Source organism: Equus caballus, chromosome 2 (assembly GCF_041296265.1).
Source record: "Equus caballus isolate H_3958 breed thoroughbred chromosome 2, TB-T2T, whole genome shotgun sequence".
NCBI lineage: Eukaryota > Metazoa > Chordata > Mammalia > Perissodactyla > Equidae > Equus > Equus caballus.
The window spans coordinates 5,655,442-5,681,066 of record NC_091685.1 but is presented as its reverse complement, the minus strand read 5'-3'; the positions used below and the strand labels follow the sequence as shown (position 1 = coordinate 5,681,066).

The following is a 25,625-nucleotide window of genomic DNA, read 5'->3' as shown; positions in this document are numbered from 1 at the left end:
GGGCCCGCTGCTGGGCAGACCCCGGAACTCCTCTGCTCGCTAGGACAAAAGTATTAAGTGGTTTGGGCTAAAAATTAAGCTCCAATTGACACAGTGGATCCTGGCAGCCTCTGCCGGCACGTGTAATTTATTTACAAGGTTGGAAAGTCGGCAAAATACATCATCAACTCTTATACAAACTTCTACTAGGTATTAAATACCCAAGCCTCAGAGAAGTAATTCATATAGTCCAGCAAAGTTCCAAAACAAACCCAATCTCCAGCCCTCCGGAGAGCTTAAAACAGCAAATGGGATCTGTGTTTTTAAAGTTGGGTTTACAATACTCCCTGGTTTCTTGCTAAAGCCTTATTTTTCCATCAAACCTGTTATTTAAAAACAAAAGCAACAACATCTAAAAGAGTAATCCGGTTGCTAAAAAGACACAAATAGGAAGAGGCTGGCCCACCCCACAACCAGGGCCATCCCAGGCTTGGTCCGCCCCTCCCTTTCAGACGCGGCATCAACATCCAAAGGCAGAGGCCTGGAGCACTGAAGACCCCTGCGATTTCAGCTTCCAAAGAAGTGCAGTGCCTTGAGAATGTCCACACTCACATACATCCTCGTGAATGCATGCACCCTCATGCAACGCCACAGACACACCCAGCACTCAGAACTTCTCCTTCCACAGGGGGTCATTTGGTTCATTCATCACTTGACACGAAAGACCCATTTTCCACAAACTAACTCTCGAGTTCACTCTGATCCCTGGTGTATTCTCCCTCCAAGCCCTTCTTCATCCCACCAAGCGTTTAACAAGAAATAATTACCTAATAGCTGTCGAGCCACGGTGCCCAGGGCAGCACACGTTCTACATACCAGGCTAGTGGGGATCACGAGGCGTTCTCTTCAAAGAGACGTCTTCAGAAGCAGTGGAAGGGAGGTGCAACCAGGGCCTGGGCCAGGAGTCTCCCCAAACTGCGGGCAAGGCTCAGATAGGAACTAGAACCTGCAGCAACCGGGGAGGGGGGGGTGCCTCTAAGAAGGGGTTGCTTCTAGGGGTCCCCTCCATAGTCTCAGAGAGTCCCTGCCTGGGGAGCCCACATCACAACCGGGAGCCACTGTCCCTCCCCTTTCTGCAGCAGGGTGGTGGCCAGAGTTACGCCTTAAAGGCACACGTCAGCCCAGCCCAGCCCCGTTAGCTGAGATTCAGAAAGGGCTGCTCCAGGGGGGCCGTCCAACCAGCCTGCGGACTTCCGCTGCCTTCCCCCAGCTGGGGGCACACTACAGCCACAGTGACTCCTTGCTGCTGCTGGGATGTTAAAGGCTGTCCTTGAGAGCACTGTGTGCTAGGGTAAAAGTACCAGCTTTGCTGTCAGAGTTGGGTCCAATCCTAGGCCCTTCTACTTCCTACGTGCACAACCTTGGACAAATCACTTGACCTCTCCAAGCCTCAGCCCCCTATCTGTAGAACTAGAGTTCCGTTATGCTCCCATCACTCACAGGTCATTGGCATTATCAAATGCAATCACAGCTGCAAAGCACCTAGCCCAGCACACAGTAGGTGCTCAGTAAAGTTTAGCTGACCTCCCTCTTCCGGTTCCTTCTGTGTTCAGCTTCAGGAGTAAGAGTTCCAAGGGGAGGTCAAGCAACCTGGCCTGAGACAGAGGCAGCCTCTTTGCAGACCCGAGATCCTTCCCAGCCTTCCCAGCCCAGCTCACGTGGAATCTTGGAGCATCAGCACGGGAAGGGACTATGGATCATCCCATCGAACAGCTTCCCATTTTACAGATGGGGCAACGGAGACTCAGAGCCAAGGGCATGCTCCACAGGCACTGAGGCTCTTCAACGGCACATGTGTTTGCTCCAGACAGGCCCAAGTACAAGCACCAAATAAATTCAGGCCATACAGGAAATGCATTATTCAGTTCGCGGACTGAGGTCTCCTCTTCGTGCATCTGACTCAGACGCTGACTTAAAAACACAGCCCGTAACGCTAACACAGCCGCCACGACCGCCGGAAGCCTTCCAAAGGGACAAGCCTTGGAGTTTAGAGGAGGACGGGGGAAAGAAGAAAACAGATGCTTTAAGTGACTTTAAACTCTGAGCCCACTGGGTCAGGGCTGCCTTGTCTCCACCCCGACCCCTCCCAGGCCTCTGTCTTCTTTCAGTTTCTTATAAATAAGGCTTGAGCTGACCAAAGCAGCCACAAAACTGCCCCCTCCTTTTTTTTTTTTTTTTTTTTTTTTTGCTTTTCTTACTCAGTAACTCAGCGATCAGCCCGGACTTTGCTTCTAATGCTGAAAGCATTTTTTTTCATTGTAAACTATTAATTCGGGCAGTGACTGCTGATAAACAAGAAGTCCGTTTTTAAACTGCTAGAATCATTAGGACAGTGAAGGCGAGCAGCACAAATATTTCAGGAGTTTGCTCTTTCCTCCTGGCCCTGGTACTACAGCTGTGCTTTTTGCATAATGCAGTTGAATTTCTCAAAGCCCACTGGAAAGTTTGTTTCATTTCTTCTCCCCCTTGAACTGAATGTCTTTGTTTCTTTAAACACAAAAATAAACTACCCTCTCCCAAAGAAACAACACACTCTCTAAGTCCAAACTCATTGTAACTCCAATCTGTACTAGGAAAAAAATCAGCCAACCACACATTATAATTTAACTTTGAATATAATGGTATATATAAGGTGAGCTTGTGGAAATATCAGCACATCGGCTTCAAAACAGGGAATTCTTTTCAAAGAAAATTGCGAGGAGGAAGGGAAGTCATTCTCTCTAAGCAAACGCCACAGTTATCGAGGGTCGCCGGTCAACTTAGAAATAAAGTTGGCATTTATTTGTTTGTTGTTTTTTTCCCTAATCCTATCCAAAAAAGGACTGAAAACCCTATTCCAAACTTTAGTTTCTCTCCTTTTCCAGGATGCTGGCCAAACTCCACAAAATAAAACCGAAGAAAATGACAATAATTATGCAACATTCAGAACAAAGAACATAAGAATATATTTTTTTAAATGATTCATTGTGCACTTATGCCTGTAATGGGATTTTAACGCACTGTAAAAATAAGTGTGCTGGCTTACTTAGCTTCTCACGCAAATGTAACACAGGGAGATGAATAACTCAAAGATAGGGTGGGTTTTGGTTTTTTGAGAAGGAGTAGACGTGTGAAGGAAAACCACGGCTATAAAGAAACTTAAGTTTTTTCATCATAGACAGAGCAACACAGTCAACCAATATGAGTCCACGGCTAGGAGGCTGCTGGGACCTCAGCCCAGCTAAGCACGCGGCAGGTAAAGTACTCAGAAACAACAAGGCTGAATTAAGGCACCGTCTCATGTGATGGTCCCCTTTCGCACGCCAAGTCTCAGCAGCTTCTAGAGAGCTTGGGAGGCAAGATGGGAAGAGAAATCGGAGCCGCACAAGATTCTTAGGGAATCTTCAGGAATTATATTTCCGCTACATGTCCATAAAAGATTTGTTGGATGCATAACTCTTATGACTGTAGACGCAACATGTCCCTATCTTATTTGTATACCCACACACATAAATGTTTCTCTTTGTCTCACTGAGCCTGACATTTGGCCAGCAGGTTTTCCTCCCCCTTATTTGAAACCTCAAGCACTGAAAAAATTTGGATCTGATTATTTCCGGATCCCAGGACCAGCACTTTAAAATGGATGAAATGCAAGCAAATTGCCCACCAGAGCCGGAGGGGGTAAATGCTTTCCCAATAACTCATACCCTTCTATTAGGGCCGCACCAGCCCCTCCAAGGCCTCCCCGCAACATCACGGGGGCTTCTGATTCCGATGAAGAAGCTCCACCAGGTAATATCACCAAAACCTTCACGCTTACTCTCGGCCACCACCAGCCCCTGACGCCCGTGCACACAATCCACAATGGCTTTCCTTTTTCGTTTTCATTTCTAAAGAAAAAAATATACATACTAGCTATTTATTTTTAAGTTACAAGATTGACTACTTTTTGGCATTTACAGCCATGTTTTGACGGCTGTTTCCTAAGGGCAGAGCCCACATTTGTTGTGATCACCTGCTTCCTTTTATTGCTAGGACACGTCCAGTCTCGGCGCACGGTGAAAAGGGCCCATTGAGTGGCTGGGAATTATCTGTTTTGCTGCAGGAGGAGCAACTCTGGACAAACGAAATCATCCGGTAAACTAAGAAGTTCCCTAACTATGGCATAGATACTAGTCACCAATTCCCAAAGATTCGAGACACAAGAAATACCAAAAGTAAAAATACTTTAAATTCTCTGGGAACATTCGGGAGGCCGTCGTGGACGCCAGCTCTCAGCCGCCAACGCACACTGTAGAAGGTACAAATTGTGGAGCCAGAACTGAGTATTTGGAACAGAAAGCCTTGGAAACTGCCACTTACTGTCTGTAGCTTTGAGCACATCCTTAACCCGAAATGCCTTCATCTATAAAATGGAGTCACAGCAATAAGAACCACTATCTGCCCAGCACTTCACAGACCGCAGAGGTTACCCATAGGTTCCCTCGGAAAGCCCCCCCCACAGGCAGAGCTTAGCTGGCGGGAGGGCAGATGAGAGGATGTGTGGGGACACACGCTGAAAACTGTGAAGCGCTGTGTACGGGGAACGCGCGCCATGGGGCCAGCGTCACAAAGCTGACCGCCTCCACAAACCCCAGATGTTTACCTTCTCTCCTTGTCAGGGCTTCCAAAAGCAGAGTGTCGGGTGTTTAATAAGAAGAAAGAAAAACGCAGCATCTGGTAATTTGGCCTTTCCAGCTGTTTGGAATCTGGATAAACGGGACTCTGCCATAAACAGATCGTGATTCTTATTGTAAATGATGACAATGTTAGTCCATGACGTCGCACCATCCCCAGCGCCTCCTGACTCCAGATCTGGAAACACAGAGGACCCTAACCTTCATGGCCAAGCCGCTGGATTCAAGAGCGCGCTTCCTTCCTCCTTCCTCAGCGGAGGGTCTGTCCAAGGCGGAAGGCAGATCAGCTGAAACCTGACCCGAGACCAAGCCATACTGTCTTCTCTCTGGTCACTGGGCAGCAGCGGCCACAAAAGACCTGAGCTCGGCTCCTCTCAGCTTCCCCCGGCTAGTGCCCCAGAGTTAGTGCTCTTCAAAGTCCACATTTTAAAAATCAAACCTTTCTCCCTCCTCGGCCTACCCACTTTATCTCAAGTATCACTGACCCTGGCCCGGTGCCCTGCATGAATTAACAAAAGTGACCCCTTCCACCTTTTTAGTTTATTAAGAATTCTTACAACTGTCGTTTCATTCGCCTTGGAAGGTAGGCATTACTACCTCTCATGCAAATGAAAAACTAGAAGTTGAGAACCTTAAACAAGCTTCAACAGTAATCCCCAACGTAACCAGGCGCCGGGGCGGCTCCTTCACACTCTGCCACTGATGTTCTCCCCAGTCTTTCAAAGTAAGTCTCACAGCCCATTTACAAACAAGGAAACAGAGGCTCAGAGAGTGAAATAACTTCCCCAAGGTTGCCCCACCACTCAGAGGCGGCAGGTCTTAGAATTTCCAGCAGAGTCAGTAAATATTTTTCAATTGGTATTTCTATCCGCTTCCAACAAGCCTGAGGCTTGGAGCTGGACACCCAACAAAAAAGGGTTACGTGGTCTGGGGAATATTCCGGTGGGAGCAGGGGTAGTAAGACGGTGCCGTTTCCTTGTGGCATTGTTAAGAGGGCTGCCAGAGCTTGGCTGGCAAGCTGGTTTTGTCTCAGGCCACCAGGTGGCTTGACTGTGAGGAAGATTTGCCTAGCGAGGCAAAGCCCAGGTCGGAAAGCTCCCCACGCCCAGGTCCGCAAGCAATGGGCTGGGCTGAGATGCTCACCCAGACCTTTACAGATGAGACACTTCCTCCATCCTCAGGCCTCAGTTTCCTCATCTTTCAAATGGGTCTGGTAAATCCTACCCCACCAGCCTCGCCCAGAGGCTGTGAAGAAAACTTTAGAAGCCTCTTACAGAAAGCTAAACCAGAATGACCATCTTAGGGTACAAAGAAGAGGTTCTGCCTTCCATCCTTTTATCCCCCACCCCGGCCCTTTTCCAAATAAAATCCTGACTTAAAGATCTCATATTTTAGACATGGGGGGGTGGATAAAAACAACTGCGGTTTAGGGGAATGGAAGCAGGAAGATCATACACAAAACATCCAGATGGAAGGTCTCTAACCACGGCTGGCAACAAAGGCCACATTTGGGAGAGCCATTCACTAGGTCTGCGGAGAAGTGGAGCTTCAGATGACAGCTACAATTTTTTTAAATGCAAAATGTCGCAGGAGGGTATCTGTTTAAGGGAGGATTGTGTATGGAGGGGGCAAGCCAGGGAGCTCAGGGCAGCAAATATTACTTGCGTCCTGCTGTGCAGCACCCCTCTCTCCCTAGCAGGAGAGAGCCTCAATGCGCGTTCCAGCAATAATGCTCTAAAGGCAGTGTTTTTCCTATATCTATCCTTTGAAAAACTGATCGCTATCTCTTGGAAAAGAGACTGACATTTAAAACAACCAGATGAAAAATAGTTCTCTCCTATGAAGTCAGAGGTTTTCACCAAAAAGAAAAAAACTATTTATGTTTGTTTCATTTTACCAGCCCCTGAATTGGAAAGTTGGGTATTTTTTTTACCCAGAAGGAGCTTTCCTCTCTAAAAGCAGGCCACTCTACCTTTTCTAACTTTCTGGGGCTGATGCCTATAGAGCCATAAAACACAAACTGTTCTGTCTTCCTTGAGGATCATCCGGAAATTGAGCCAAAAGGTCCCAAATGCCAATATAATCAAACCCCAAAGCCTTGGTTTCTCCCAGGAAAAGAAAGGGGGGGGGGGGACCAGCACCTTAACAATTTCCCCAATTTCTGGTTAATTATCTGTCAGCATGAAACTTATAAATAATGGCTCAATAATAATTAACCATGATGAGAAGAACACGTTCATGAGAATCCAGGCATCATTGCTGACTTTGACCCATTAACCACAGGAGGCCTGCACCTCATCCCCACCAGCCCCGCGGGCAGAGGAAGGGGACTGCAAAGAAACTTTTGACCAAAGACGATGCTTCTGAAGCATTAAGTATAGAAAAGCCATTTTTTTAAGTCAGGACTTGACTCAGGCTAGATTACACATTCATAAAATTTTCCATCAGGAATCCAGAAATCATCAGCTATAATTAATTCCATACTTGACAGATGAGGAAACTGAGGTTCCAAGAGGGGAGGGGTGTCGCTCGCTGAAGGCCTCTGGTTTTTATTTAGGGATGGTGGAATACTCCAAAATAGGATGCCTCAGCGGGCTCAAAGACAGTGATACTTGAGTTGCTACTCACCCAAATTTATAATGAGATTTTGACAAGTTGCACACAACTTTTATCAGAAACAGAAGCAAAACTATGTAATCTGAGCTTTCTATACACACATTTCCCCAAAATGGGTTTATGGAGTTTAAATTAGATGCTTCCTAAACTGGCATCATTTCCGAACGACAAGCGAGTCCCAAACAAGTTGAGAGAAAGTGATGAACTCCGGAGAAAATTCCATCAAGTTCTCCGGAGACTCCCACCAAAGGCGTGCAGCGGGGACGCCAGGCAGCCCGAACTCTCCACACCCGGGGCCAGGCACGCTGGCGGGGCCGGACTTACCCTTCCCGGCGGCGGCGGCCTTGGACGGACCATAGTCTCGCGGGCTCCGGGGCCGGAGAAGGTCGTGGGCGCGCGGCGGCGGCGCGGGCGGCCGGGGCAGCAGGTCGCGCGGGCCCCCGTCCCCGCAGCCGCCGCTGCTCACGGTGACCCTGAAGGCCATGTGCGCGCCGAGGCCCGCGGGCCCGCGGCCGGGGCCCGGAGCGCCGGGGGCCTCCTTCGGCCTCTTGTCCGAGTGCGCCTCGGCCACCTCGCAGTGCATGGCGCCGGGCGGGGCGCGCTGCTGGGGTCGCGCCGGGCTCCTGGGGAGGGGAGACAGCACAGGCGCGTTAGAATGAGGGGAGCGGCCCCCTTCTGGTCCCAGAGCCGAGGTTTGGGCAGGTCACCGCCCCTCAGTGTATTTCTCCTCTCTAAAATGGGTTAGCGCCACCACACTTACCCTAACCCGACAAACCCGCCGGATCCCGTGTAAAAGTCCCTTCTTGGGCGCACGAGTGGCTCGTACTTCCTCCCCTGGCGTGTTGAGGGCCCCGGCCACCCCCGCCGCAGCGCATTCCGCGAAGCCCCTGCACCCTCCCGCCCAAATCCGCCTCCACCGAGACCAGCCCTCTTTGGACGAATGGGGAAACTGAGGCCTGGAGAGGGGAGAGAGCCTGTGGGGCGTCATCCAGTGACACCGCGAGCGTGTGGCAACGAGGATTCCCAAGGCAGGGCTCTGGCAAAGCCGGGAAGACTGCAACGGGTGGGTCACCGGCTGCGCGCGGGGATGGCGGACTGCGCACTCACGGGTCGTGGACGCAGACCCTCCAAGACTCACCCACGACCACCGAAACGGCCAAAATGGGAGTCCACGGATGGACGCTCACTCCCGCGACGCGAACCCATCACACGCACACCGAGTCACGCACACTCGCGCGCGCAGCAGAGAAAATGAGCCCATCGCGCGCACAAACCCGCACAAGGTCAGTAACGCCCGTGCACGCCCGCTCTCACGCACACCACACTCCCCTACAAGTGCACACTCGGGGACACGACGTGCCACACATACCACACTCTCATTCACCCGCTCAGACCCTCAGCAACACCATCAGTTGCACTGTCTCATACTCCACACGCGCGCGCCGCGTTCCCATCCCCAGAGCCTCGGCCCTTCCATCACCCCTCCCGGGTCGAGGGCCCGGGGCCCCCAGGCTCTCGTTTCCCCTCGGCGCTCCCCGCGCCATCCCAAAGCTCCCCGGGTTCGAGCGTCGCTGGGACGCCAGTCTCAGCTCTCGGCCCGGCGCCCGGGCGGGCCGCGCGCCCTCTCACCTCGCCGCGGCCGCCGCAGCTCCGGGGGCGCACGGCTCGGCGCGCCTGCACTGGCGCCGCAGCCCCCAGCCGCGCGGCCGCCGCGTCCCGGGCGGCTCCGGGGGCGGGGCGGGGCGCTGCCTGCCCGACAGCCGCTCGGGCCACTGGCGCGCGGCGGCCGCCCGCAGAGGCCAATGGCGGCGCGAGGGCGGGGCCCCGTCGCCGGGGGGCCGGGCGGGGCCGGCGCGGGCCGGGCGGAAGGTTTGACAGGCGGCGTCGCGGCCGGCGGAGGCCGGGCACGGTCTTCGGCCGGGCCGGCGGGGCGCGGGGAGTGTCAGGACGGCCCGGCTCGCGCGCGCTGTCCCCCCCGCGTCTCCCGGGGGCCGGCGCGGCACCCTCCCCCTGGCCCCGGTCAGGGTTCTCCCCGTCGGAGGGGAACGGGCGACCTGCTGGCGCGGGGGCGACACACGAGAAAGCGCCTTCACGGTCTTCTTGCCGAATCCGACCCGCTCGCTCGGGACCTCGCACCGATTTCACGGGGAGCCGGCAGCAAGGTGGGGACCCGAGCCCAGGCCTCGGACCACTTGTTTTACGTTTTTGATTTTGTGGTGTTTCTCATCGGAAAGAATCCTGGCGACAGGGTCTCCAACTCCGAGGTTAAAAGAGAAACAAGCAGGGGCTGGGCCGGGCCGTAGTGGTTGGGTTCGGCGCTCCGCTTTGGCGGCGGGTGCCGGGGTTCGGATCCTGGGCACGGACCTGCGCACCGCTCATCAGCCGTGCTGAGGCGGCGTCCCACTACAAAACAGAGCAACATTGGCACGGATGTTAGCTCGGCGACAATCTTCCTTAAAAAAAAAAAAAAAAAAGACGAACAAAAGCAAATGCGCGGATCTCAGCTAGAGAATACTCCCGTTGAATCTGTGAACCTGTCTGGGGGTGGGGTGCCAGCGCCTAGATTTTAGTGCGCTCCCAGCAGATGCTTACAGGCCTCGGGGTGGAGACCCACTCGTCTGACCCTGCTCCACTGCGTTCTGGGGTCCCCTCACTAATAGCAGTGTCTCAGGGAGCCCTGCCCAAGGGGTGGAAAGAACAGCGGACAAAGGACAAGACTTCACAGCGACCGGAAGCCGTGGCTCAGTTCCCTTCTCTGAGCCTCAGTTTCCTCCTGTGTAAAACCGGGTTGTTCAGCCGGCCCAGCCCACCTGTCAGGGCTGCTGGCGATGCAGCGAGGCCCTGAGGCGGTCTCTGCATTTCCTGCCCACTTCCTCCTCTGCCCCGTCTGCTGGGGACCTGCGCGGCCGGCCGCGAGGTGCTGCCTGGCTCTGCACTCTTTGAAGGGCGGGTCTGGTCTCTTTGGCCTTGGTCTCAAATTGGAACATGTATATGGATCCAGCCCCTCCATGCTACACAACAGGGCAGGTCTCCCAACACAGGAGCCTGCACAGACTGAGATACCTCAAGCAGCATCCCAGGGATCTTGGAACACCAGGATGCCAGAATCCCAGAATCCTGAAATCCGATTTCCTGTAATTGATTAAATATAGCATCTGACAATTAGAGAGCAATAATGGTGGGAAGGTCCTGGGAGATTTAGTTAGAGCCGCCCTCACATTCAGAGGAGAGAGGATGTGACGGCCTGTAGCAATATGGTGGGGTGTTGCAGAGCCGCCACTGGAGTCCAGGCTTCCTGACTCCCAGTCCAGTGCTCTTCCTCCTTCACCAGCTTCACGGCCTCTAATAGGAACAGGATGTCAGCCAACCCCGCCCAGTTACACAGAGGTCAAGGGCCAAGGGCTGCACAGGGCATCTCCAAGGTCTCACCTCTGTCTGGGGATTTGGAATTGGGGGTTGTTGCTACTTTTATGGCAGGAGGAGAGGGGTAGAAAAGAGTGAGAGTAGCTCACCAACCCTCCAGAAGGCCACCAGGGGCTCCTATCCCGCCCCTCAACCTTCTGAGGCCCCAGAGCTGGCTCTGGGACCAACAGGCCATGTGGCTTTAGGAAAATCATAACCTCACTGTGGACCTCAGTTTCCTCCTCAAAAAGTGAGAGGGTTGGAAGATCTCTGGCCTTTCCACTTCTGCCCTTTGGTGAGGCCAGGAGCCCAGTCCTCCGCCTTCCCTCCCCCACCACCCACACACAGCACTGCACACTTGTCAGAACTCAGAACACATTGACTGAGGAAGTCACTTCACCAACTGGAGCTGCACGCAAAGGCCGGCCAAATTTCCACGGTGCGGCAGCAGGTCGTTCGGTTCGTCTTACCTGAGCACTTGCCCTGACCCCGCTCCCATGCCTGAGCCGGGCACATGGAGCTCTGCCTTCCCATGGCGGGGCCCACCGGTCGCCCCCCTCAGGACAGATGGGTTTGTGATGCCTGGCAAAGCAGTGAGAAGGTTAATCTGCTCAATAGAACAGACCTCTTAAACACGGCATGCAGCGGGACCCCTTCAGGGGTGTACCGAACCCAGTGGGTATATGCATTTTCTTCCTAGAAGGAAACACAAGAAAGTGTTAACAGTGATTGAGGGAATGGAGGACTCGGGGGAGGCCTGAACTTTTCATCTTATACTTCTCCCAACTGCTTGTATTTTGAAACAATTTATATTCTCCTCTCTCTCTTTCAACAGGGGTTATTTGAGCAGTGAGATTATGGGCAGTATTTTTTTCTTTATACTTTTGGTATTAAAATAAAACTCATTAATATTTTAATTGTCAAGAACAAAACAAATCAAAACAAATAAAACTCACTTCTCCGTTTAGCAGACCAGACAATCCTGTGTGATTTTTTTTTTTTTAAACTGGGGTCAAGTACCAGTGATTAAAGATTTTATTTTTTTTTCCTTTATCTCCCCAAAGTCCCCCAGTACATAGTTGTATATTCTTCGCTGTGGGTCCTTCTAGTTGTGGCATGTGGGACGCTGCCTCAGCATAGCTTAATGAGCCGTGCCATGTCCGTGCCCAGGATTCAAACCAACGAAACACTGGGCCGCCTGCAGCGGAGCGCCGAACTTAACCACGTGGCCACGGGGCCAGCCCCCTGTGTGATTTTTTTATACTAACCCTGTTCCTGCTCAAACTCTCTTTTACCCTCCAGTCCCACCTATGGTCTGTCTACTGGCTATCTCCACCTGGATCCATCTGCAAAAGCAAACATCATTTTTTCTTCTCTTTGTTCCTCACTCCTGTGAATGGCCACATGGCCAAATCCCCGAGTCAGAAATCTGAGAGTCGGCCTCTCCCACACTCCCATATCTGATTTGCCATGAATCCACCTGACAATGCCCCTCCTCTCCATCCTCACCACTGCACTTCTTCCCAACTCATCTCCCTGCCTCCAGCCTCATCCTCTTCCCAGTCATCCATTTTCCATACTGGTCTCCCTATCCATCTCTCTAATGTAGATCCGGCCACGTCTCTTCCCTGTTTAAACCTCATTAACAGCTCCCAATAACCACCTAAATAAAGTCAAACCATTTTCTCAACCCACCCCTTAGCCCTCTCCTGTGTTCCAGGCACCTTAGAATATTTTTCATCTCCTAGAACCCAGAACGTATACTCATGCCTTCATAGCTTTGTATGTGATGTTTCCTGTGCTAACACTTTTCCCTCTAGTCTACCTTTCTGCTCCTTCCTATGAATCATTTATTATCCAGCTGAAGCATCACTTTTTCCCAGAAGGCTTCCCTGAGTCCTCTGGCTAGAATTCTTGCACACTCTTACAGCTTCGTTCTATATGTGCTTCATTCTATCTCAGAACGTATTGTACTGTTTTATAACTACCTACTTAACAGTCTGTCTCTCCCTCTAGACTGAGAGCTCTCTGAGAGCAGGGGCAGCCTTTTGCATTTGTAACAGATTCTGGCACAAAGTCAGCACTAGGTAAATGTTTATTGAGTGCTGATTGAATTATTAAAGACTGACCACCATTTCATTTGCCGGCCTGTATTCCTAGCTAAGCACTTCTTGTGACCTTCCTCCCCGCCATCTCTGTCCAAGGGTGTAAGATATACTCAGCAAACAGTGGAGGCAAAAACAGACATTTCTATGTCTAGGGTCTCCTGTGTCCTGGAAACACGAATAAGAAGGAGGAATAGAGGGGATGGCTGTAACACTGCTTACCCCGCCTCTATTTCTTGCAGCAAGGGAAGAATTGACATTCACTGGGGAACTTACTTTGTGCCAGATGCTGTGACTGACATGCTCCAGATGTGATCTCATTTCATCCTGACACCTCCGAGAGAAAGAGGTTATCCTCCCCCATCTTATAGGTGAGAAAATAAAAGTTCAAAATGAAATTATTTGCCAAAGTTCTCACAGTCAAGAGTGTCTGTCTCCCATACAACCATGGCCAACTGATTTTTGATAAGAGTCCCAGGATCACTCATTGAGAAAAGAATAGTTTCTTCAACAAATGGTCCTGGGACAACTAGATATCCACGTGCAAAAGAATGAAGTTGGATCCCAATCTTACACCAAATGCAAAAAGTAACTCAAAATGGATCAACTTCCTAAATGTAAAAGATAAAACCATAAAACACCTAGAAGAAAACACAGAGGTAATCTTTGTGACCTTGGATTTGGCAAATGGATTCTTAGATGTGACACCAAAAAAAACAAGCAACAAAAGAAAAAATAGATAAATTGGACTTCATCAAAATTAAAAATTTTTGCACATCAAAGGACATTATGAAGATAGTGAAAAGGAAACCTACAGAATGGGAGAAAATATTTGCAAATAATATACCTGATAAGGGTCTAGTATCCAGAATATATAAAGAACTCCTACAACTCAACAACAAAAACAACCCAATCAAAATGGGCAAAGGACTTGAATAGCATTTCTCCAAAGAAGATATACACATGGCCAACAAGTACACGAAAAGATGCTCAACATTATAGTCATTAGGGAAATGCAAATCAAAACCACGAGATACCACTTCACACCCATTAAGATGGCTATCAGTTTAAAGAAAACCACAGAAAATAACAAATGTTAGCAAGAATGTGGAGAAATTGGAACCCTCAAACAGTGCTGGTGGGAAATCAGCCATTGTGGAAAACAGTTTGACAGTTCCTCAAAAAGTTAAACATAGAATTGCCGTATGACGCAGCAATTCCACTCCCAGGTATATACGCAAAAGAGCATTGTTGTGGAAACAATCCAAATGTTCATCAGTGGATGAATAGATAAACAAATTGTGGTATATATTCATACAATGGAATATTATTCAGCCATAAAAAAGGGATGAAGTACTGATACATGCTACAACATGGATGGACCTCAAAAATATTATGCTAAGTGAAAGAAGCTAGATAAAAAGGTCGCATATTGTATGGTTCCACTTATAGGAAATACCCAAAATAGGGAAGTCTACAGACACAGAAAGCAGATTGGTGGTTGACAGAGGTGGGGGAAGGACCAATGGGGAGTATCCGCTTAGTGGGTATAGTTTTCCTTTTGAGATAATGAAAATTTTTTGGAACTGGACAGGGGTGGTGGTTGCATAACATTGTGAATGTACTAAATGCCACTGATTTGTTCACTTTTAAGTGGTGAACTTTATGTTATGTGAATTTCACGGCAATAAAAATTTCTTTAATTTAATTAAAATTAAAAAGATTATCTGCCTGAGTCCAAAGCCTGGGCTTCCTTCACTGCATTTCAGGGCTTTCACTGGGGGCAGTCCACAAAATGGCTTCCATAATGGTCGTGGCTCTGGTGCTGTCAGGCTGAGGGACATGAGCAAGTCACCATCCCTGGTTCCTCGATATACACCTGCCAAACAAAGACGGTAGTACCTGACCCACCAGGGCTCCCGTGGAGACTCAATGAGAGGGTGGAAAAATATAAAATCAACCAGAAAATGAGACGTGATGATGATGATTAACGAAATACCCAACTTAGTTTTCCTACCATCTAGAATTCATCTTATAAGTTGAAGATGCTCTTTTAAAAACAAAACAAAATGAAAAAACCTGAAGAATCCCAGTATAGAGCACAGTCACAAAGGGCCAAAGAGGATGTTTTAGATAAAAATTCATATGCGACTACAGAATAAGAACCGACTTAAACTAGGAATAGAAAGAAACTTTGTTAACTAGATAAGGGCATCTACAAAGACAAAAACAAAACTAACCCTACAGCTAACATCACTTGTTTAACTGCGCTTGGTGGGAGAGACTGCTTCCCCTAAGATCGAGGACAAGGTAGGGATGTCTGCTTTCACTATTCCTGTTCAGCGTCACACTGGAAGTCCTAGCACGTGCAGTAGGCACGAAAAAAAAGGCACACAGGTTGGAAAGAAAGAAGTAAAAACTTCCATTGGCAGGCAACAAGATCATCTGTGTGGAAAATCCCATGGAACCTACCCCCTCCCCCCCCAAAAAAAGCTCCTAGAACTAATAAATGAGTTTATCTAGGTTGCAGGATGTAAGGTTAATATACAAAAATCCACTGTATTTATGTACTAGCAATAAACAAATAGAAACAAAGTTTTTAAAATACCGTTTACAATAGCAGTGGAAAATGATACAGTTAGATATTAAGCTAACAAAATATGTGCAGAATCTGTACGCTTAAAACCACACAACTCTGATGAAAGAAATCAAAGAAGATGCAAATAAATGAAGAAGCATATTGCGTTCATGGTTTGGAAGACTGAATATTGTTAAGATGTCAGTTCTCCCCATATTAATCTAAAGGGAGATTCAACATAACTTCCATCAAAATCCCAGCAGGATTTTCTACTAGAAATCAACAAGCTGATTCTAAAATTTCTTTGGACAGGGAGAGGAACTGGAATAGCCAGAACAACTTTGGAAAAGAAGAACAAAAGTGGAGGACTCAGGCTTGATTCTAAAACTCACTGTCAAGCTCCTGTAATCAACACAGTGTGGTCTTGCCAAAGGATATACACAGAGATCAGTGGAACAGAATATTCCATGTTCTAGGGAACCCACATACGGCCACATGCTTTTGTCAAAGCTACAAAAGTAATTCAGTGGAGAAAGGGCAGTCTTTTAACAAACAGTGCTGGAACAGATGCACACACATATGCAAAACCATGGACCTCGACCTATCCTTCACACTCTGCAAAAATTAACTCAAAATGCATCAAAAGGCAAAGCTACAATTTCTCGAAGAAAACATAGAAAAAATCTTTGTGATCTAGGGTTAGGTAAAAAGTGAATAGATATGATGCCAAAAGCACAATCCATAAAATTAAAAAAATATTAAATGGGACTTCATCAAAAATTAAAAATTCTTGCTCTGCAAAAGATATTGACTGTTAAAAGAATGAAAAGACAAGCCACAGACTGGGAGAATAAATATTTACAAATCATATATCCAACAATATAATATTTATGTCCTATAAGTATTATAATACATATATATTATATTTGATATATGATATACATATATATGTATGTATAATATATATGATACAATATCATATATCCAAAAATGACTTGTATTCAAAATGTATAAAAAGCTCTTACAATTTAATAAAAAGAGAACAACCAAATTTCTAAATGGGCAAAAGATTTGAACAGATACTTCACCAAAGAAAATATGCAGATGTAGACTAAGTGCACGAAAATATGCTCAGCATCAGGGAATGCAAATTATAAGCATAATGAGAGACCACTACACACCTATTAGAATGGTCAAAATTAAAAATAAAATAAAAAACTGACAATATTAAATACTGAGAAGGATGTGGAGCAACCGGGACGCTCAGACATTGCTGGTGGAACTGCAAAAAGGCAAAACCACTTTGGAAATCAGTTTGATAATTTCTTATAAAGTTAAACATAATACTTACCATACAACCCATACGAGCCAGCAATCCCACTCCCAATATTTATCCTACATTTACACAAAAACTTGTACATGAAGATTTTTGGCAGCTTCATTTGTAATCCTCAAAAATGGGAAACCAAATGTCCCTCAACTGCAGAAAGAGTAAAGTGTGGTAAATCCACAGAATGGAATGCTACTCAGTAATAATATGGAATAAACTATTGATATACATAACAACATGGATGAATCTCACGTGCCCTGTGCTCAGTAAAAGCAGCCAGTCTCAGAAGTCTACGTCCTGCATGATTCCATCATGTGGCATTCTGGGAAAGGCGAAGCTGTAAAGATCAGCGGTTCCAGAAGTTAAGGACTGGGACAGATACGACTAGGAAGGAAGGAGGGAATTTGCGGGAGGAGGGGCGGTGGCACAACTGTTCTGTATCCTGACGGTGTGGAGTGTACATGACTCTACACACTTGTCAAAACTTAGAGACCTGTACTCTGTGAATTGTACTGTATGCAAATTGAAAACAAACAAGAGTCAATGTGATTATTCCTAAAAGTTGAGTCTCTTCTGAATGAAGCTCCAGGTTAATGAGACACTCTCTAGAAATACAAACTGTTAGATGGCTTGAGAAGCCAAATTCTACGAAAGGAATTTCCTCTCCCTCTGCTTCTTCTTTCTCCCCTCCTCATCCTGTGTTTTCTCTTACACAATGCTGATACCACCAGGCTGGGATCCTAGGAGTCATCCTGGGCTCCTTTCTCTCCCTCCACCCATATTCAGAAACTAAGGCCTGTGATTCCTGCCTCCTACGTACCTTCTGTAACTGCCCCTTCTCTCTATCTCCACAGTTGTGGCTGTCGTCAGGCCTCAGCATTTCTAGCCTGAATCACTGGACCAGCTTCCGGGCTGGGTGTCCCTGCCTCCAGCCCGGCCCCTCCAATCCATCCTACTCCCGGCAGCCAGAATGGTCTTCCTAAATCACTGAGCCAACCATGTTGCTCCCCCAGCTTAAAGCCTTCTCAGTGCCCCTGGCTCTTTGGGGCCAGGAATTGTTTTATTTGTCACTGTAGTCCTAGCACCGAGCACAGTGCCTGGTGCCTATTCACTCGGTGAAGGATGGTTGAATAAATGCCTAAGTTCATAAACTGGATGATGGAGTTACTGAAGGACGTGCAGGCCCTCTAGAAACTCAGAGAGGTCAGAAGAGAATGGCTAAGAGTGCAGGGAGGAAGCACCAAGATTCGTATCCTGGAGCACCCTCCATCCTCATCCAACAATACTGAGCACCTACCACGCGCCGGGTGCTGTACTAGGTGTCAGGGACTCCTGGAGCCTCCGACTGGTGGCAGACACAGGATATTCACCTCATCGTACAAATGTGTGCATACTCACCAACAGTGACAAGGCCCTGAAGGAGGAATATCCACGCTGTGAGAAGACATGGAGTGGGGAGGGGGTCGGAGGCTTACGAGAGTCTAAAGGGTCGAGGAAGGCTTCCCTGAGGAGGTGATGACTACACCAGAATCTAAGAGAATACGTTACTGGTTGCAGAGCTGAGGAAGAGCTGTCCAAGCCAGATGGAGAAGAACATGCGAAAGTCTTGAGACTAGAGGAACTAAGACCCCTTCCAGCTGGCAAAGAAGGGCATGTGTCTGGAGCAGCGGAGCGAGGAGCCAGGGCACCACATGAGATGGGGGAAGGAAAAGGCCTGGATCCAGTCAGTGAAGGATTTCAGGCTGGAGACTGGCATGATCAGATCTGTTCTGAAAATATCCTTCTAGCTGTTGTGAGGAAAATAGATTGAGAAAAGGCCAGAGTGGACGCTGTAGGAATAGTCAGAAGTCCGGAAAAGAGATGCCAAGGAGCCAGGGGTTGGTGGAGACGAGGAGAAGGGGCTGGAATGCAGCTTTACTTAGGAAGTACACTTGACAAGCTTGGGGGATGGGAGGGAAGGGAACGGAGTGGCCGGGTGTTTGGAAGAACAGCAGTTTTAGAGTTTGGAACTTCCCCTGGGTGGCCCGAGGCATCCTTCATCCTTAATACTGGTTTCTGGAAGCAAAGATGCCACAATTACCAGGCCACTAAGTTATACCCTTTCCTCACTCTCATTGCTATGCAGCTGCTTTTCCATAGAAACTTTAGTTGGTTTTCAGCATGGCTCTGTATTTGTAGAGAAACAGAATCGGACTTAATATAAAATGCACATCAAATGCTGCTAATGAGGACAGTAAGACTTGACAGCTTGAAAAGATCTGAGGCACAGTATCAGTTATCCATATAGGAGAAGGACCTGTGATTTTCAGCAGCACAGAACACCATGCCCTGTGGCAGGTTCTTCTACATAAGTTACTGCAGATGACACTACACATATACGTTCAGTACAGACAACAACCCTATGAAGGAGGTGGTACTGTCTCCCACTACAGATGAGGAAAAGGAAGCCCAAATAAGTTAAGTGATTTGCCCCAGGTCTCAGCTAGCAAGGGGCCGATTCAGGCTCAGCCCTGGGTCTGCTTGACCCTAAGCATCATGATCTTCCATCGTGTCACCATGTCTCATCTCCAACTGGACTGGAACATTCTCTGTTGCCTGATGGTTCCTTTCCTTTCATCTAGAATACCGTCATGGCTGATGACTCTCCCCAGGACCCATCCAGATCTCCAGGGCTCACCGCAAATGGCCCCTTCACCACACACGGCCCCTCGCAGAGCGCTGCCTTTCTGCCTTAATATGTACGCATCTGTGTCCTGTTGTATTCCCAATAGTAAACTGCAGGCCCGTTGAACGCACAGACTTCCCGTGTGTGTGGGAGATAAGCAGAAGCGTGTGGATTCGAACACATGTACTACACTGATTGAACAGGTCAAAAAATTGATGAGAGGCTACAACAAATGTATATATGGAGCAAGAAATGGGATAATTCATTATACATTTTTATTAAAAATTTTTATTGTAAAATAACAAATTCATCCAGTACACACTAGTATTATGTAATTCATAAGCTTTTTTTCAAGCATATACTGAAATCATCTATACCTATATGCAGAAAGCATTCTGAAAAAGAGAAGGAACTGTATTCATGAATAAGTTTCAAATGAATCAATTAGAAAAATCAATTTGAAAGACATTTGATAGACATCTTCTTGTTAGTCTTTTCTTCAGACTTACCCCTTTTATGAACACTACACTTACCTTACTATAGGACAAACTCAAAATCCATGCAATGTTACAGTTAGAAGGGAACTTAAAAACCAATTCTTTTGTTTTGCAGTTGAAACAGTTTAGTGATGGAATCTTAGCTCAAAGTCACATGGATAGAGAGTGCCAGAGGTAAGTGTGAACTCATTTCTTCCAAAATCAAACTCCAGAGTGTGGAGAACAGACTGCAGGTCGCCTACCTTAACATTCATTCAGAGCCCCAGTAAAAAAACGCCCATTTTATTTAGGGGTTACGTGTAACCTCTAAAGTACATTTCCCAGACTTCCTTGCAGCCAGATGTGCCCATGTGACTACACTTCAGCCAATGAGATGCAAAGGTAATTGTGTAGACTCTAAGGGAGTCTCCGTAAAAGGGAAAGGGTACACCATTCTCCCTTCTCTTCTTCCTTCTTGTTGCCTGGAATGCAGATATGATGGCTGTAGTTCTAGCAGCCACGTGGGACCATGAGGATGAAGACATCTTGGGGCTAGTTAAGCAGAGAGCTAGAATAAGCCTGAATCCCTGATATCCTCAGGAAGTCACCCTGAGACAGCCTATTTTGGATCTTCTTTTACGTGGAAAAAAAAAAAATTCTGTGTTACTTAAGCCACCATTATTTTGAGTTTTTCAGTTATATGCAGCCAGACTTAATTAACCCATCTCACTTGCCCCCTTATAAACCCATCCCTCTTCCAGCTCAGTAAATGGCAATTTCATTCTACCAAGTGCTCGGGCCAAAACCCCCAAGTCAATATTAACGACTTGTTTTCTTTCACACCCCCCAACCATTCCACCGGCAATTCTTGTCACCTCCATCTTCAGCACAGCCTCCGCCTTGCCTGCTCCTCATCGCCTTCGCTGCCATCACTCCCATCACTCCGGGTCCGGTCACCTGCTTACAGCAGTAGCCTAAGTGCTTCCTCTGCTTTCATTCTTACCTGCCACCCCTCTCCCCAGTTTGTTTTCCACAGAACAGCCAGATTTAATTTTTTAAAACATAAGTAGGCCGTTATTCAGAAATTTCCAACGGCTGCCCTGACTCAGAGTTAGAGCAAAGTCCTTACCATCGCCTACCAGATCCGGTCCCGCTGCGTCTCTGCCCTCACCCACCCTCCCCTTCCCAGCCATGCCCAGCCCCTCTGCCCTCCTTGCTACCCTTGAACTTACCAGGCATGCTCCGGTCTCGGGGTCCTTCTGCTTTCTGGAACTCTTCCCCCAAGAATCCACATATTCTCTCTTACCTCCTTCAGGCCTCTGGCCAAACATCACTTCATCGGGGGGCCTGACCGCCCTATCTAGAGTCCCACCCCACTACCTTCTGTCCACTCGTTCTTCAGAATACTCACCACCCTGGGACGTTTGCTTATATTCATTGTTGCTCTCCCCCCACCAGAGCCATGGTTTTGCTACTCTGAGCTACTTGCTCCCCCTGGGAAGACTTGTTGAATATTTGTTGACAACAAAAATAAGCCAGCTCCATCTTATTAATTAAGATGACCTAAAATAATGTAAAGTAATATAGTTTTCTGTTCTAATAATAATAATTATAGTTAATTGCAACTACAAAACATTTCAAAATTTGAAAGAATGATGCGCAGCACAGGCCAATGTGTGGGACTGACTCCAGAACCAAATGTCCTTTTACAGCAGCCCAGAAGACACCAGGCCTTCTCTTCCAGTTCTCACATGACGTCCTTAGTGAGAACAGGGGTCAGACTGACCAGGCACTAGCCGGAGATGAACACAGCTGTCCTCTCGTAACTCTCCAGCTTTATGGAAAATCCTGGTGATTTATTCATGATTAAAACGTGAATAAATAAAAACCCACTAAAACAGATTTATCTTTTCATTCACAGTCTATTTCTTGTCAAAGTTTTCTGTTGGACTTGTAAATCGAAATAAGAAATCTTTTTAGTAAACGTTACTAACTAGGTCTTAAGCTTGAGATATTTCTGGAGATAATGTATCACTAATATTTGTTTGCCTGTGGAGAAGGAGCAAAGCCTGACAGAACATCACAGTTCCCATTTTCAAAGACCAAGAAGTAAAGTCTAGCTTCTTCCAGAAAATAGGCTGAGATTTGCGAAGAAAGAAAAGTAAGGTTTTGCTTCAAAACTACATACTCCTCTCACGCATTCTTGGTGACTGTTGCTTCAAGTTGCTAAAATATTTCTTCTTTGGGAAAAAAGTACAGCTCCCGAGAAAATCAGGAGTCTGGCTTTGAGGACAGATGGCCCTGCATCTGAACCCCTTCTCCACTAGTTGCGTGTCCGTAGGCAAATCATCTCACTTCTGCTCGCCCAGGCTCCTCGTCCAGAAAACTAAGGGAAACTTCACAACAGCCCTGGAAGACGGCCGGCCGTGAAGGATGATGGTGGAGTGGGGAGCACAGAGCCCAGTCCCTAGACGTGCCTGTAACGGTAGCTGTTAGCCCTCCATGGGCAACTCTCAACAGACGCCCACTCAAGCCTTCAGCACCCTTAAATGTAATAAATTAAAATTTTGATTTTTTAAAGAACATTTGGAAAATACAGAAAAGTGTGAATAAAAAGTCTCCCACCTGATCGGTGGTTATCAGGGAAAAGGGGGGGTGGGGGGAGGGCACAGAGGGGGAAGAGGTGTACCCACAACATGACTAACAAAAATGTACAACTGAAATCTCACAAGGTTGTAATCTATCATAACATTAATAAAAAAAAAAGTCTCCCACCAGGATTATTTTATTCAACCTCCCCAAACAAAAGAGAAGTGGTGTGGACTGTAGACAATTTTTCTCCCAACAACTTTGAAACAGTGACCTCTGCTGGCCAGTGGGACGCAAGCGCTTTCCAACCAACTCGCACGATTGAGCAAGGGCTGAGTCAGCCAGGCTTGGTCCCTGTGCCTGGAACAAAAATCAGGTGTTGCATTACAAGAGACAGAAATCGTCACAAGGGTTACCACGATGTAATTGGGATGTTAACAAAACTAAAGGCTGGCCTTTCCATTTGCTCATCCGCCCAGAAGATTCTTTTTTTCAAACCCCATGGTGTCCTATTTTTAAAATGTCATAATTGCATGCAAATGTTACAGCTGAAAAACAACGCAAGGGGCATTAAAAATCAATCTTCCATGTAAGCCTCAGATTTTCCAGCATGAAGATCCAAAAGCAGAAGTGGTGACAAATGTGTGGAAAACAGAGTGAAAAAGTCAGGATGCATCATTAAGAATATTACAACAAAAGGAGGAAAAAAATCTTTGGGAACACATGTCTGATTCAGCTGGGGTAAACAGCCAGCTAGAAAGAAGGCTTTACACAGCCCTGCAAACCTCTTACAGATATGACCCAGAAATCCTGTCAGGGAGCACTCACAGCTCTTTTCTTCAGGCAGAAATATGCTCGAGGGAAGAGGCTGCTCGAGTCTATTGGCTGGCTATTTAGACACAAAACACATTCCCACCTCTTAAGGTGTGAAATAAAACAGAGGTTACAAACTAGCAGCCATAGGGTGGTGTAGTTTGCTTTGGCACTCACTGTATTTTGCTTTTAATTAATTAGTTTCCAACACTTTAAAAATGGAAATTTCACATCAAAATCTGAATTTCTGCCTTCTTATAAGCAAATGGGGAGATCTAGACATGCCAGGCAAGCATTCTCCCACAGCACCATCAGCAGAGGGCCACACAGCAGCAGCAGCCATCCCTTTAGTTGGGGTGTGTGCTCGCCAGTTTGCTGTGTTCCCATGTTGCTGGCCTCACACATCACATCACCTGCCTGGCTTTTGTAACACTAAGTCTGAGACCCTGAGTTTCTAAAAACCCTAAGGCACTGATGATAAACTGAATTCAGTTCAAACAAATACCAATAGTGTGAAACCTACTTTTTGGTTTTTTTTTTGAGGAAGATTAGCCCTGAGCTAACTACTGCCAATCCTCCTCTTTTTGCTGAGGAAGACTGGCCCTGAGCTAACATCTGTGCCCATCTTCCTCTACTTTCTATGTGGGACGCCTACCACAGCATGGTTTGCCAAGCAGTGCCATGTCTGCACCCGGGATCCGAACCAGGGAACCCCAGGCCACCGAAGCAGAACGTGCACACTTAACCACTGCACCACCAGGCCTGCCCCATGCAACCTACTTTAATAGGCACTGGGGATACAAAGAATAAGAAATGATCTCTGAACCCAAGAACTCATAGATCACGGTTTCCAGTAAGAGCAAGTAAACTGGTAATTCATTACACGTGCACTGAAAAGATATAGAAGTGGTAAAGACTACACTAAATTCACTTTCTAGCTTTTTGAGATGATCCTCAGCTCAGTGATGTTCAGCCTTTCTTCTTTTCATTATAATATATGCATTTAAGGGTATAAATTTCCCTCTAGGCATGACATTAGCTATATCTAACAAATTTCACTGTGTATTTTTATTATCACTCCTTTAAAAATATTTTTCTAATTTCCACCTATGTGATTTCTTCTTTGACCTGTGGGTGATTTTAAAGTGTATTTTTTAATTTCCAAACATACGAAATGTCCTAATTATAATTTTTAATTGATCTCTACCCTAATGGCTTAACAGCCAAATATATTCTAAATGATTTTAATCCTTTGAAATTTGTTGAGACTTGCTTTATGGACCAACATGTGAGATTTGCAAATGTTCACCGTGAGCTTGAAGAGAACGCATGTTCTCCAGTTGTTAGGTGCAGTGTTCCATGTGTGTCCATTTAGGTCAAGTTTGCTGATTATGTCATTCAACTATTCTACATCCTTACTGATTTCTAAAATCTACCTGTTCTATCAGTCACTGAGAGGTGTGTAAAATGTCTTGTTATAATTGTGGATTTGTCTCTTTCTCCTTGTAAGTGGGTGTGTCAGTTTTTAAGTATTTTTTATTAACATATAACATACATAAAGTATATAAATCTTACATATACCATTCAACGAATTTTTATATGTATGCACCCACATAATTCAAATCAAGATACAGAACATTTCTAGCACCTCAAGTGTCCTCATGCTCTTCCAAGTCAATATGCTGCCCCTCTTTCCATTACCTCTATTCTGACTGAGAGTGCTAACATTTTTACCTGTTTTTGAAATGCATATAATGCAATCATGCAGTATGTATTCCTTTGTGTCTGGCTTCTTCTGCTTAATATTATGTCTGAGCTTCATTCAAGTTGTTACACGTAGTAGTAGTTCATTCTTTTGACTGCTATGCAAAATTACATTCTAAAAGTATAGCACAATTCATTTATCCATTCTACTACTGATGGACACTTGAAATGTCTCCAACTTAGGGCCATCGTCAAAAATCCTGCTGTAAGCATCCTGCAAACATGACTTTTGGTGGGCACATGCACTCACTTTTCTGAGCACATACAATTAGTGAATCGATAGGTTCTATAGTAGACACTATCTTTAGTGGCTTTGTCCATTTGTTCACTCCTTCCAGCAATTATGAGTTTTAGTTGCTCCACATCCTCAACACCTGTCATTGGCAGTCTTTTTCTTTTCAGTCCTTCTGATGGGTGTGTGGTGGTATCTCAGCGTATTTCCCTCAACTAAAGGTACTGAATACCTATCTTCTCTTATAAACCATCTGAAGACCCCCCTTTTGAAGTACCCGTTCATCTTTGCCCACATTGTTTTAATGTAGTTGGAGGCTATGTTATTAGGTGCGTTAATATTTAGAACTGTATCTTTCTCA

General features: G+C 46.8%; 1 protein-coding gene and 1 long non-coding RNA gene across 6 annotated transcripts in view; one reads left to right on the top strand and one right to left on the bottom strand.

Annotated features, from left to right (window-relative positions):
- The window catches only part of GLIS1 (GLIS family zinc finger 1), a 213,256-nt gene extending 204,221 nt beyond the window's left edge, over window positions 1–9,035 (bottom strand). For 2 of the 5 annotated variants that reach the window (XM_023629735.2, XM_070259934.1), the window contains exons 1-2: window positions 8,940–9,035; window positions 7,635–7,933 (exon numbers count right to left, since the gene is read on the bottom strand). In XM_023629735.2, coding sequence (XP_023485503.1) covers window positions 7,635–7,893 — 259 coding nt within the window. In that variant the 5' untranslated portion in view covers window positions 7,894–7,933; window positions 8,940–9,035. Of the gene's footprint in view, window positions 1–806; window positions 4,488–4,663; window positions 5,034–7,634; window positions 7,934–8,939 lie in introns of those variants that run through there. The other 3 variants (XM_070259937.1, XM_070259935.1, XM_070259936.1) reach the window with 3 other exon arrangements.
- A 148-nt stretch (window positions 9,036–9,183) lies between these two features.
- LOC102147373 (uncharacterized) lies at window positions 9,184–21,768 on the top strand. Its single transcript, XR_289782.4, has 3 exons — window positions 9,184–9,472; window positions 20,003–20,061; window positions 21,579–21,768. It is a non-coding gene; the product is annotated as an uncharacterized lncRNA (long non-coding RNA).
- The last annotated feature ends 3,857 nt before the right edge of the window (window positions 21,769–25,625 follow it).